Genomic DNA, 14,065 nt, shown 5'->3' with positions numbered 1-14,065 from the left:
AAAATATCAAAAAGTTTAAAATAATCGAAACAAATTTTCCAACTCGACATCTAAACAATTTTTTTAAAAATCAAATTTTAAAAAATAATTAATCTTTAATGTATATATATGTATATACATTTTTAAATACAAAACAAAATAAGATTTTATGTACTAAAATATTTTAACTATAGTGCGCTGTACACTACGTATACATGATATCATTTGTTTTTAATACACCGCCATGATTTTTTTGAATTTAAAATAACAAGTGGATAAAAAATCCCGTACATATTGATTAATAAACAAATACATGTGTCTAAAAATACATTGTACAAAAACTAAGACAGTAAAAAATTAAACTATTTATATACAAATATATATATATATATATTTTTTGTACATACAAAAATACTAATACTGTAATATACTATGACTAATGTTTATATGTATTGCGTGCATGACGGAATTAAGAATCATTTTGAGTTACTGACTCAATTTGAGTGAGAGGAAGATGTCGACTTAACTCCATGTTGACATTTTTTTCTTTTCTGATTTTTCTTTGTTGTCTTTTTCAGAAATTTAAGCTTGAAAAAGGACATTTTGAAAGACTAAGGCTCTTGATAAAATGCTGAATTTTCTTGGATTTCGTATTTATCATTTGACGAATCTTTTTCTATCATAATCATAGTTTTTAAACCCGATTTCCAATCATCTTTCAGTTCTTCGTCGGCAGGACCCCATTCCTCGGTAGGGATGATGGACTGCTTGAATTTCTATGACACAGGAATTACGGAAATGAAAGAAGTATTTTGGAAAATATTTAAGGTTTTACAATCCTTACCATTTTTATGTCTTTGCCATTCTGTTTTAGCACCGTATATACGGCCCAAATGGGTATTTGCACAATCGATACGAGTGCCAAGAACCAACCGATTCCGTCTGCCCAATCAGGATAATCGTAATCGCCGTATTTAATGGGTTTGTGCTTAACCAACGAATAGATAAACACCATCTGAAATCAAATAAATTATATTTAAAATGAGTTTTTTCCCCTACAAATTAATATTTCATAAACTTCGTACTTACTGCTAATATAAGAGGTGCCGTAAAGGTCCAAGTGATTCTCCAATAAGCATTGGGTCTTGTGCCTAACATGAATTTAATATCGTCACAGAACCGATCGACTCCTGTAAAAAGACAAAGCATATTTAGATTTGTTTATTGCTTCGGACTTAAAAGAAATATTCAATACAGAACATAATTCTTACCGTAGACCCACATTAATGCTACACTTTCCATCACAGCTACTAATATAATGGCTATCCCTCCTCCATATTTGTCCATTAATTCCAAGACATATTGTCCTCCCTGAAGATCAAAATATTCATTTTCTAAATAATCGAAACACGAATACAGTAAATCCTCGATTTAATGAACTAATTAGGGAAAAGCGGTGCCGCTATTGCCGAAAGTCTGTTAAATCGAATGTGTTTTAAAAACGTACAGTATATTAATAATCAACTGAAAATCAGCAAGGAAAATTAAAACGGTTTTACATTTTTCTTTATAAAACGAATTTTTTGTTTGCTAAATTGAGGGTTTACTGTATTTACTTATAATAAAACGTTTATTTCATACTCTGGTAACACAGGGAAGACCTAAAAAGAAGCAGACAATTCCGGCTACAATGCAAAATATCATCTTATGCTTTCTTAAGATGGGAAATTCATCGGACATACTCGTTAAGACGTTCTCTAGGAGTGCAAACTACAAAAGAATATTTATAAAATTTTGTAAATAAACTAAAAATATTTTAAATGAAAAAAATAGAAAAAATTGACTCACTTCGCTGTCTAGACCGAGAATAAACAACATTAGAAAGAAAAGTACGGCCCATAATTGAGGCACTGGAAGTCTAGAGAGTGCATCGGGATAAGCCACAAAAGCCAGTCCTGGACCTACAAAAATAGAGTTTTTTCTCTTTTAAACCACTAATGAGTGATAAAAGTCTGTTTTCAGCCTCAGAAATAGTATTTCTGTTATATTCTGTTTATTTTTAGTTTGCGTATCATAACTCGCTACTCGAAAGTATAACTAAATTGCTTTTATATAAATTAAATGTTTTACTTCCTTTTATGGGCTAAAAATAGAAGAATATACTTTTTTTTTACATATAAGATAATATTTTTTAAAGAAGAAACTCTCACCACTGGCTACCACATCTTCGATATTATCACCGAGATCGTGAGCCATAGCTCCCAATACTGAGAAAATAACCATACCCGAAATGATACTTGTTAATGTATCTAAAATGCTCACCACCATCGCATCTCTAAAAAAGATATAAAATATTAAATATCTTAATATTCATAATAATACCAAATTTGTTCAACAGATAGCATCATAATCGTTAAATTTTAATTTATAAAATAAATAAAGTTATGAGAATAAACAAAACTTAAAAAAAATTAATTAATTAATAGAGGCAGTAATTTGTAGAATTACCTAAAAATATTATTTCTAAAGTCATTGTAGCTGCTGTACATAATTAAAGCTCCCATAGATACGCCCAAAGAGAAAAACATTTGTCCGGCGGCGGCTTGCCAAACCTTAAAAAAAAGAAAATGTTTTTTTTTTCAAAAATGAGAAATTTATTTATTATTTGTTGGATATTAAATTTATTTAATTACCTGAATATCTAATAACTTGTTCCACGTTGGAGTTATAAAGTAGAGAACTCCCGTAAAAGCTCCTTCCTGTATCAAACCCGTTATCAAGAGCGTTATGAGTATAAAATAGGGGAAGGTTGCGGCGAAGTAAACCACCTGAAAATCAATTTAAAATATAAATTCATTGAGCAAAATAAACAAATATTCTATTTATAAGACGTTTAATTTAAAAAAGTATTAATGGAATTTTTAACTGGCGCGTATGACGCACTAGCTTACGTCACCAACACACCTCCTCCGGTTTGTTGCCAAATTAACTAAAGCCAGTCGATACTAACGTTTGTTTATTATCATCTTTCACGTTGACGTGTGACGTATAATTTTAAATTACTTATTAGAAGAAAGTGGTTTTATCTTAAACCACATTCTTTAGATAACAAGAATTTTCTACTCCCGAGGAAACAAGATGAAAGAAAAATTCGATAAGGAAGACGTTCGAATTCTTTATAATGTAATGAGAATTACATTATAAAGAATTCGGCGTAATAATAAGCCCATTTCAAACACGAGATTTACCTTCATCTTGGTCTAGGCAAGAACTACTATACAAGCGTTGATTAATTGTTCTAAGTTCCAGCAAAGCCTTTCGGGGATGGATAAATTTAGGGCCTCTTAACTCTCTCAGGTCTTAACGTTTAGAAGTTTGTATTATATTCGTTAAATAATCAAATTTGACGAAAATAAAGTTTTTAACCCTTAATAGGCAAGAAGTGAGGTCTCTTTAAAGATGAGGGCCGAACCAAACAGTCTTTCTAACTCTCTATGATAGACCCAGGCCTTATTATAGGGCCTGGTTGGCGGTTTCCTCTTATCCGTCCACTTGATCACATTAAATAATTGGGTAACGTTACTTAATGTTCTTCAAGTGGAAGGAACGGAGACGTAGATGGCGAATATTCTAAGATAAATATTGTATAAAGTAGCGTTTGGCTTACCTTTCCCGACGTCTTTATTCCTTTAATGAGACAAATGACCACAATAATCCAAGAGATCAATAGACATAAGGCTAATTCCCATTTAATCCCTCCTAGATTATCGATACCGTCCGTCAGTTGCAAAACGGAACGTCTGCGTGTTAAAACGTTTTAATTATTATAAACCGGGAGATTATTATTTAAAGTAATTAATGCGATGAGCCTCTATCTACGTATATTGTTCATACATTTATTTAAGCGAACTTACTCCCAATATACTTGACTGGAAGTCTTGGAGTGATTCATTGTGTGGTTAAACTATCGAAATAAATAATATTATAAATAATAATAATTTAAATTAGAGAAAAGGGCTAAAATTAAAGCGAAATTTCCAACTAGAGAGTCGCGATCCACCAAAGGAGTCTTTTTAGACTTACCACTTCCCCTCTGATGTGGCAGGTGGTACCGGAAGCCCATTCCGGGTCGCACCTACTCCAAGGCACGACCGATTGGAACGAAACTCCTATGTAGTACAGTGTGTACGCCATGATCACGTTATAATAAATGACTACAATTAGACATACGGTCACCATGGCATATCCTATTCCTATGGTAACAAAGTTTTAGTACTAACATAGCGAGAACAGTGAGATAATTTTCAAATATTTCTTTACCTTTAGCTATGGGTAAACACGACCATATGGAAAGAGGGCCCAACCCGGCAAACTGTCCAAAAGCTAATTCCATAAAGTACATGGGCTTGCCCGCCAGAAATAGCATTAGCAGGTAGGGGATTAAAAACGCACCTGGAAACATTACATCAACGTTTGAAATTAGAAAAAACCGATAAGATATTGCGTAATTTTTAACACTTACCACCTCCATTTTCGTACGCCAAGTAAGGGAATCTCCATACATTTCCGATACCCACGGACAAGCCGACGCAGGAGAGGAGAAACTCCCATTTGCTTCCCCAATTGCCTCTACTGGCTATACTTTGAGTAGATGGTCTTCGTATACTAGCACTTCCGATTCTGCTCTGGATGAGCGAAGCCCTTCGAAGGGATGCCCTAGAAAAAGTAGAAGCGCGACGAATGTTCGAATGATGAGGAATATCTTCGGATTCGTTAAAAGAAACCATGCGTTCCATCGGACGTGGCTTTTTCTTCGTCAAAGGAACACTCTACAACGAAAACAAACAATGAATCCTCCTCTTCCAACTCTCAATTTAGGAATTTTCGAGGTCTTTCTAACCGTTTTCTCCACAATCGCGATATTAGGAGCGTGAGGTTGCGACGTCATCTCTCTGCGCTTTTATGGAATATATTGAGATAAATAATACAGTTCGAAAAGTAAAATTGACACGGAAGAAGATAGATTAATTATCTTCTTTCTAAAATAGATACTTAGATGCTATCCAACGTGGCCGTGCCAAACGATTGGCAAACTAATAATAGTGTGTTGTTACTCGTACGCAAAAGTATGATGCAGTTTAATAAATATTAATCTTACGTTGATCTAATTGACTCTTTAGAATATGCGTAACGCGGTTAAAGTCTTCCTTAACTGTTTAAAAATGTGCATATATCTGTGACGTCTTCTTTCCACGTAATTACACAAAAAATAATTGTTTGTGTCCGTGATAATCGACGTAAAGTCCTAAAAAATGAGAAGGAACGCCTACGTTGTACATACAACTTTAACCTTTCCTTAGAGAAGATGATGATGCGAATTCCTTCACCTACTAATATTGCTTTTGTATGCTTACGCACGACTTTCAACCAGCCTTAAATAGTCAGTCTTACACGTAAATTATCATCTGAAAAATTTGTAAATCGCACCGACACTAGGACGCTACAATCGTCAGAAAACTTGTTTCAGTACTTACGAGGCCGAAGATAAACTTGAAAGAAGTTCGAGAAAACTTTTTTACAACACAGACTTGTCGCACGAGGGAGCGTCTTTTTCAGGAGGAGTAGTCCTGCTACTAGTCACCTGCGTGTCAATTTTATAAAGAGGACGGTCGCGTGGCGAAAATCCCGTCAGTTTTATTCTCTAATTATGACGTCATTTCAGGATCTAAAATGTTATGGTAAGACGCATTCTTTAGAACACGTGACGAGCCTTACAATGAATTCCGTCAAGACAGAGTTTGTTTTTTATTTGTCACTTAAATGCCGTTAATATACTTTAAATAAAGGAGTGAATTACAAACGACTCCTTAGAGTCGTCTCTCCTCTTACCAAACAAACAATAAATTTCGTCATCTTTTGATATTTTTACGCCATACTTTCTCGATAATTATTCTATTTATCCGACACATACCAAAATTACGTTCTCGAGCACGTCACACAGTTTTATATAACTTTCTTTCGGCGACGTAGTAAGTAGCTCAAAGTTAACTGTTATTAAATTTACTATTATGGCATAAGGATAAATTTTAAAGCAATAATAAGCAAGAAATAACGATTTAGGAATCCGCATCCTGCATTCTTTCTTCGTTTCTACAGAATTTTTAACGCATACTTCGACCATAAAGTGCGCTGCTGTTTACTCTCCGGCATAAATTTCGAGCATATCTTTGGCTACTCCCACACCTACTTCCTCGAAAAATTATTAGACTACAGGAATTTGTCGTGAGAAAAAAATGTGACTCACCACTTCGTCTTCGTCCGGCTGATCGGCCATATTTACCTCCTCCAACTCCATGTCGTCTCAACGGGTTGAAGTCGATCAGCAGTTTGAGTGTTTCCGCATGACAGTCGTCAATCCATGTAGTGAAGCCAAGTTTTAAAAATGTTTTCTCTCCTTTCTATTTATATAAAGTCGTCAGGTTGATAATAACGGGTCAAGGACTGTTTCTCCACCTTTCTATGTTGCTTCTGTTTATTTAGAAAACAGGTAGCTAATTGATTGTGTTTAGTTTGTTTATCGATAGACAAACTACTATTCGGATATTCTAATTCAAACTAATTCGAATATTTAAATAATGTTTCCGAATGACGCTTCGTCAATAATTCCACACAGTTTTAATGGTTTCTTGAATGCAATTTACATTCGTGCAATTATTATTTTTTAATATAATAATCGTTTATATAGAGATTTAAAAAGAACACAACTTGTACGAACTTGTATAGAAAAATATTTTTAAGTGAAAGAGTAAATAATACACCGATTTGGTTGGACAAGAAGGCATCTTATAGAAAGTCGAGACAATGAGTATTCGTATTCGTAACACTCGAACCTCTGATAATGGCCACATCTAAACGGCGGCCGTTTTTCAGGAACATTTCTTTTTGAAACGCATACAAAATAATCTCCAAACGACGGACACTTTTATAATGTTCCCATCAGTGGCCATTGTTCGAAGGTTTGACTGTATAATGAAATCGTATTTAACTGTACTGTTCCGTTTATTGTTTTAAAAAACTATTAAGATGCATCGAAACAATTGTCTGTGTGTACGTGTTCTTTTTAAATATATGTTTCCCGTCTTTCGATATCTGTCGTTTGCACGTGGTCCTTCCTTCTCGAAGCTTCTCTCCTGACTTCTTTTGTTCCACGCTTGCCCTATTGTTTCAACCGTCACCGGTTTTTAGCACTGAGCCGTGCTTCCGGTTTAGGAGGATTATCTACACCTTTACATATGATTTATATAATTTTAGCAAAAGTATTTTATAGAAGAGACATACAAATGGGGTCCTTAAATGCCTAAGTTTCGCATTGTTTTCACACATTAGGAATTTGTTAGCAATTTAATTTATCCTGGAAACAATGATGAAACACTAAAGAAGTAATTTATATTGTCGTTTCTTTTTGATTTCAAAGTTTTGCGTTAAATTCAAGTTTTAGTATTAAAATATGGAACCGACGCCCGAAAACGAAATTCTTATTAAAATAATGAGAAAAAAGCGGCTTATCGCAAAGCGTAAACACGTTAACCAAAGTGGAATAATAAAGGAGAAATTCTTAAAAGTGAAGATAAAGTGTCACACTCGAGAAAATGTAAGATAATATCAAAAGTGCACTTGACGAATACACTTTTTTACCTCATTGAAGTTCGTCCAGAGAATGAGAAACGACCTTACAATTACTTTACGTTTACATAAGCTAACGAGGATTTACAAATAATAAATCTTAATTTTTTAAAAAAAGGTCATCGCCGTCGTCTCAAACTATAATAAATTATTTCGGTGTTTTCATCCATTAAACGCACCGTAGAAGCAATTTTAAGGCGAATTTTCCATCCATTCCCCTAACATTTTCGAACTTCTGAATTAATTTAGAATTCTGGTAAATTTAAAAAAAATGTTGTAAATATAGAATAATTCAAGTGCACTTCCTCATTCTTGATAGGAAAAGATTTTCTACTTTTGTGTAACGCGTTAGTGAAGAAAAAAATTGCGATTGCCTGACATTGAAGGATGACTCCGTACAATTAATGCCTTGTTCGTTAGTAAAGACAATATGGCAAAAAAAATTGGCCGTATTTACAAATGACCTTCGAAATCACGAAATTATTTATTGTCGTAACGAATTTAACGAATCGTAACGTTTATAGTGTCCTATGCACCAAATTGGTGACATTTTCGTCGTTCGGAATAGCATCGAAGCGGCATCACTTAGGTTCAAACGGGGTAGAATTACAAATAATATAAGAAATTACAAAACGCAAGTAGAGGTACGGTATCGCGAGGAACCGTTAAATGTTAACAATAATGTAAGTAGAAAAAGTTGAAAAAAGAATCAATATCTATCAGGAAGATTATTAGTTTACATTAGATTTTTAATTAAAAATTTTTCATATACCGATCTGTTTCGCTTTTTGTTTTTGGATTCGCTTAAAAAAATTTTTCTTTTTGGTGTAAATTTTCTTTGTGCCAGGAAAAATTGGATGAAGAGTTTTAACGTAGGTTTGTATTAAGCCCACCTCAGTGCAGAGTGGATAAAACCATTTAACACTAGTATGGAGAGTTCGTGCCTCATGTGGAGTTTACTGGTTTTCATCACATGTCTAACGCCCTGTTTACAATTGAAAGTCCTTCCAGAAAGCGGATCATTGCCTTATTCCATCAATTCAATCCAATTAAACAATTTGAAATAGAAACATTTATATAGATACGTTATTTCTTATAGAAGATATTTTTCTAATTTTTAGACGATAAGATTTGTATAACTTTCTATATTTATCAAGAATATTATTTTAATGAAAAGTGTCTATATTTTTTTTTTCTTTTAAATTTAATTTATCTCATTTCAGTTACATAATTGATCGAAAGATGTGCGCTCATCATATGAAACACCAACTTGGAGCATTGATAGAAATGAAACGTTCTAACATTAATTCCAGATATAAACTTAACACGTGCTTGTAAGTTTTCTTTTATATGTATATGTAAGTATATATATAAAAGAAAACTTACTTATAAAAGAAGAATATATATATACTTAAATTTCTTCACAAATTCACAGAATCGAGAATTAACATACTTGTTTCCGAATTAATTTTATTATTATTTTTAAAATATTGTTAACGAAAGTAATTATTTGTTGCTACTTTGCATTGTTCACAAAATTCTTTACTTCAGTGAAAGATATCCCCGTTAATGAGTTAACAATTGTCTTTCCAAGCTAACTTTAAGTAAAATTCCTGTTTCTATTGTTTAGAATACTTCAAGACTCGATATAGAAGATTAGCATCCTAAACTTTTTACCAATTTAGGGATCAGAAACGAAAAAAATTATCATAAAATCGAACTTAATTATGAAGATGGCAGATGTTTAATGGACGGAGTTTATTTAAAATCATTTTACTGATTACGTCAAAACTCGTTTAAAACTATTCTATTGACTAAACTCGTAGTTTTCCCAACTGGCGGGTCGAGATCTCAGGAGGATCTACAACTAAATTACAAAACGTTGGTCTAAAGGTAGCTTGGATAGACAATCTCTCATTCTTTAACGAAATGAAATGAAATTTTACCGTATTATATATATATATATTAAAAAACAACAACAGCAACAAAATATTTGTCATCGTGTTTACTGACTCATTGACATACCAGTAATCTTGTCGAGATCACGACACCGACTATACTCAGAAGTGTTTTTTTTTACAATGTCCAGATGCACAACATAAGAGTACTTTTTACTCGTCATTACAACAATACAGATATACATCCATCAACGACATTTGGGAAAAGATGGTCGGTGAATGGTATTCTGTTGTTTGGAAATTGCTGGACAAATAAATCAACAAAATTAACATTAAGATATTTTGCAATGCATAAAGGTGAATAGTTTTTCTGGAAAGTTGTAGGAATTTCCAGGAGATAACGAAGAAATTTTTCTTTTTTATGGAAAAGCCTAGGACTACGCAGTTCGGTGGACTTGCATAGATAGAGGTAATAGTGGGATTCGGGTTTTGGAATTCACTTGGTGTCTCTGTAGTTTGGTTTACCTGTAAAGAGGAATCGGATAATTTAATCGATAATGCAAAACGAAATAAAAATTTCCTTCTTTTTAAAAAGTTACCTGTTAGAAGGGAAATAAACGATACTTCTAAGGGTACAGAACCTCTTCGTGGTTGGCACAACAGCCGCTCTTCGATGGCAGAGATCCCTGAGGCACCTCCTTGGTTTGCCAGAGGTAAGGATACGTTTGTACAGAGCTGCTGATCACTTCTGGATCCTCTAAAAAACGACTCGGGACAATGGGAATCGACCGAATAGGATTGCCTGGGCAAAATAAAACGACCAGAAGACGGTGGGGGATCGGAAGATATGTCTGTTGTCCTGGAGCGCCAAAATCCACTGAACAATTCTAGTCCACCCGATCCTCTTCTGGGAAGACTATGGGTGGGTGGTTGAGCAGTACTAGAATTCGGAACGGTATCGATCGACGTCGTCACAATACCCTGTAAAGTGGCCAGCGTTCTAGCCGAACCGATTAGGGCGCACAGTATTTCACCGGCCGAGCCGCGTCTTCTGCTTTGATCCCAATCTAGATTCAAGAGTTTAACGTCGTCACTTCCGCCTCTGTTCTTCAATTCTTCGAACGAAGGTTTGGATGGAAGTCTGGTCCTGTTAGTAGCGGCGGCAGCCACGGAAGGGACACGACACATTAACGAAATTGGAATGTCCGTGGGTAGGGAACCGCGTCTTTTACCCAACAATGTCCTATTTGAGAGGAAACATGGATAAAAAACGTCTTGACTCTCGGAACAGATACTCTCCTCCGTCTCGTTACTCTCCGTATAAACCGTGCCCCGACTGCTGAAACTCTTCCTGGGACAGTCGCCCGGAACGGTGCTGCTCCTCCTCGTGCTGCACGTGGTTCCCGTGCTGGTCGGTTCCGTACTGGAGCCATCACATTCCGACTCCGATGATTGGATGGATAAAAACGGTTCTAGTAAACCGAAACTGTGACGACGAACCAGTTCCTTTTGTAACGGCCTGTGTCCGATGGGAGATGGAATGGTTGGATGATCTTCTAAATCTTGTTGCGATAGCAACACTGAAATATTGAAAAGCAATTATTAATATTTATTTATTTGTGATCGACATTAGTTTCAAGTTTTTATATTAAGAAACAATAGCACAAAATTAGAAAAACCTCGACGCTATTTTTCAAATCGATATTATCTCTTATTCTTCAAATTAAATCTTTTCAACCGTCATAATCTAACAACATTTTTTTTCTATTTACGTAGACGGTTATTGTTTATTAAAAATGCCTAATACAGAGAGATCGTAAAGAGTAACTGTTCTTATCTCTCTGTAGAAATAACTATTGGGAAAATCTCAACAGAAACTATGCCAAATATACGTTTTCGATTTTCGTCGCCTTTACTTTAGAATTCACCGCTAGGGCAAAATTTAGTGCTGCTGTTTCCTTAATATAAATATTGCCTGTTTTCTAAAAAATTTCAACTACAAAAGAAGTCGCAAAACGTCTGAAGTGCCGAATTAGCATTAATTTCGTTGATAAAAGATTAATGAGTAGCGCACGATCAGGCAAAGCCAGCACAGAAAACTTCAGTTGTAAAATCATGAAGAACGTTCTGCAACTCTATAACCGAAACTCGTTTTAAAAAAAAGGTTACGTAATACGCGCACTAAGGGAACAGCAGCGTAAAATTTCGCCCTAGCGGCTAAATTTTGAAGGAAAAGGTTTTTGGAAAATCGAAACTGCATACTTGGCACAGTCAACTACATCAATTTTCGCTGATATTTGCCCAAAAGTTATTTCTAGAGAGCTCTAACATCTACTCTTTAATGTTCAGCCTGTTCAAGAACTACAGTATTTGTAAGAGATATTTCAACATTGTATCGGTACACAATACAGAAAGAGCATTCTAAAGCATTTTATTGTCGATTTATATAACACATTATAAATCATCATTTTTAACTCAGAGTTTCATATACATTTGGCTTTCTTTCAAGATTTACTAAACGATACATAATTATTTCAGGAGCAGAATGAACGTGTCTCCTGTTACTGTTTGAATAGATGTTTACCATAACCACAATACTCGAAATAAGTACAGCGGCGATAACGACTATTTCATCGTAAAATGAGTCATAAAGTATATACAGGCATTTATACGGAAGGCGGCGCATTTATAAATATGTCTGTTGCTTATCTGCATATATTAATAATATAGACAGACATATTTAGATAGATTTCCGGATTAAATTTGATTTATAAGACTTTATAATAGTTTTCTCGTATTTAAAAACTTTCAGTGAATAAATCTATTCCGAAGTTCAGAGTAATACTATTTATGAATTTTACATACGCAACACACACAAACTGAGGAGAATATCATCGGCGATTGATGATGTCACTCATTCATCGCTTGTATTTTGCTTAGTGACCAAGACTATATTCCCATATTATCAACAATCACGTTTAACTTAATTTAAAAACATATACTGTAAATGAAAATAAAAAAAAAGAATTTACAGAAGAGATATCGATGCTTGTTTCACAAGAGAAAATCTGAATGTATTTTTCTAAACCATAAATTGGAAAAAAGACGTCTTTCGTGATTAAGAAGTGAATGATTATCTGGCAATAAAGTTTCAGTATAAAGTCAAAGCAAGCGACTTTGTTCGGCTCCATTTCTTTTTATTAAAATTTTTATACTACTCCCTGTTGAAGACAAAAATGTCAAATATCTTCTCTTAACATTGTTTGTTCTTTCTTATTTTTGGGAAAGTTGGTAATATTTTACTTTATTTCTTCCCAATATATTAATTTGCCACACAATATAACAGTTACAAGTTAATTTACATTTAATTACGGTTTCATTAATATGTAATTTTTCAGAAGTTTTTCTAATTATTCTATATATGTATACCTACTTATCTCTCATTGTTCTTAATGAAATTTGTTTATTAATTCTTTCTAGCATTTATGTCGTTCTGCACTGAATGAAAATAATGTTTGGTAGATACTTTAATTTATTCTTATTTTTATACTCTTGAACAGAATTTAATGAGTTTTAAACAATAAATTTACTATTTTTGTATTGAAATTTGATATAAATACAAAGAAACTGGCTTGTACTGAATGACATCCACTAAATACAGTGGATTCCACCTAATTGGGACACCAGCTAATCGGAGCAGCCGCTTTATTGGGCCAAATCCCAAAGAACGGAAACCAAACTAATAAATTAATATATAATTTAATCGCTTAATTGGGACAGTAACAGAAAAAGAATTTAGCAGTTTTTGATATATTTCAGTAATCTTCCGAAAATATGTAGGCACTACCTACACTAATGTCGTGTAGGCCTAACGATTGGCAGAGACAGAAATTTTGTCTTGCTCGGGCAGTTCGGTTTTTCCGGAGGAGGTCAGCATAGCGGGATGTATCACACGGAGATTTCGTCTGAGGCGGACCTGAATGCGAGTTACTGACCATGCTATGGATTGGACCGGACGATCCCCTTAAAAGCAAAGGGACAAAGGTCGCCGGACAATTTTTCGAGTTCTCTCGACTGAGTTGGAACACAGCTAGAGTTTCTTTGGAAGGTATTGTGTGCATAATTACGTCTAGATTCAGACAGCAGCCATCCAATTGTTGAGACCAGCATCGAGCTGGCGGATTCTACAGACACTCCCGCCGAAGTGGCCCATCTCCAAGTAAAGGAAACTGTGCTCAAAGGAAGACCGTAAAATGACTTTTGGACGAACCCTTTCCTTTCTCCCTTTTTAGTTAGAACATGTTCTAACTAAAAAGAAAGAAAAAATTGTTCGATCAGGAACGGATAGAATGGTCAACCCTTGTGTACGTCACTACTAATATTTGGCAACACTAGCATTATGAGAATCAGTTATCTATCGTCGTGAGTCTGGCAAATTTGTAGTACAAATATTTTCTGTATTTTGGTTTAATAAAGCATTAAAATAGGTACCTAATTATTATTTT

The 14,065-nt window shown here is 34.3% G+C and overlaps 2 protein-coding genes across 5 annotated transcripts in view; both read right to left on the bottom strand.

The window, feature by feature from the left end:
* Positions 1 to 540: 540 nt before the first annotated feature.
* On the bottom strand, positions 541 to 6,521 carry LOC136984883 (sodium- and chloride-dependent glycine transporter 2-like). 3 transcript variants are annotated; one of them, XM_067282024.1, is made up of 15 exons: positions 6,284 to 6,521; positions 4,502 to 4,808; positions 4,300 to 4,431; positions 4,063 to 4,232; positions 3,894 to 3,943; positions 3,647 to 3,779; positions 2,673 to 2,807; positions 2,488 to 2,591; positions 2,190 to 2,314; positions 1,828 to 1,940; positions 1,621 to 1,749; positions 1,251 to 1,350; positions 1,069 to 1,169; positions 824 to 994; positions 541 to 755 (listed from the first exon to the last, which is right to left on the bottom strand). In XM_067282024.1, the coding sequence occupies exons 1-15, from the start codon at positions 6,332 to 6,334 to the stop codon at positions 591 to 593; spliced, it is 1,986 nt and encodes a 661-aa protein (XP_067138125.1). In that variant the 5' UTR covers positions 6,335 to 6,521; the 3' UTR covers positions 541 to 590. The 3 variants fall into 3 exon arrangements, with proteins under 3 accessions (XP_067138125.1, XP_067138127.1, XP_067138126.1); XM_067282026.1 differs by lacking the exon at positions 6,284 to 6,521 and adding an exon at positions 5,514 to 5,578; XM_067282025.1 differs by lacking the exon at positions 6,284 to 6,521 and adding an exon at positions 4,880 to 5,089.
* A 3,131-nt stretch (positions 6,522 to 9,652) lies between these two features.
* The window catches only part of LOC136984886 (uncharacterized), a 132,778-nt gene continuing 128,365 nt past the window's right edge, over positions 9,653 to 14,065 (bottom strand). For both annotated transcript variants that reach the window (XM_067282031.1, XM_067282030.1), the window contains 2 exons: positions 10,160 to 11,140; positions 9,653 to 10,085 (listed from right to left, as the gene is read on the bottom strand). In XM_067282031.1, coding sequence (XP_067138132.1) covers positions 10,057 to 10,085; positions 10,160 to 11,140 — 1,010 coding nt within the window. In that variant the 3' untranslated portion in view covers positions 9,653 to 10,056. The remainder of the gene's footprint in view (positions 10,086 to 10,159; positions 11,141 to 14,065) is intronic.

Source organism: Centruroides vittatus, unplaced genomic scaffold (genome assembly GCF_030686945.1).
Source record: "Centruroides vittatus isolate TY-2023 unplaced genomic scaffold, ASM3068694v2 contig_936, whole genome shotgun sequence".
NCBI classification, from domain to species: Eukaryota; Metazoa; Arthropoda; class Arachnida; order Scorpiones; family Buthidae; genus Centruroides; species Centruroides vittatus.
Note: the sequence above shows the minus strand (reverse complement) of the source record. Positions and strands in the feature narration are given on the sequence as shown.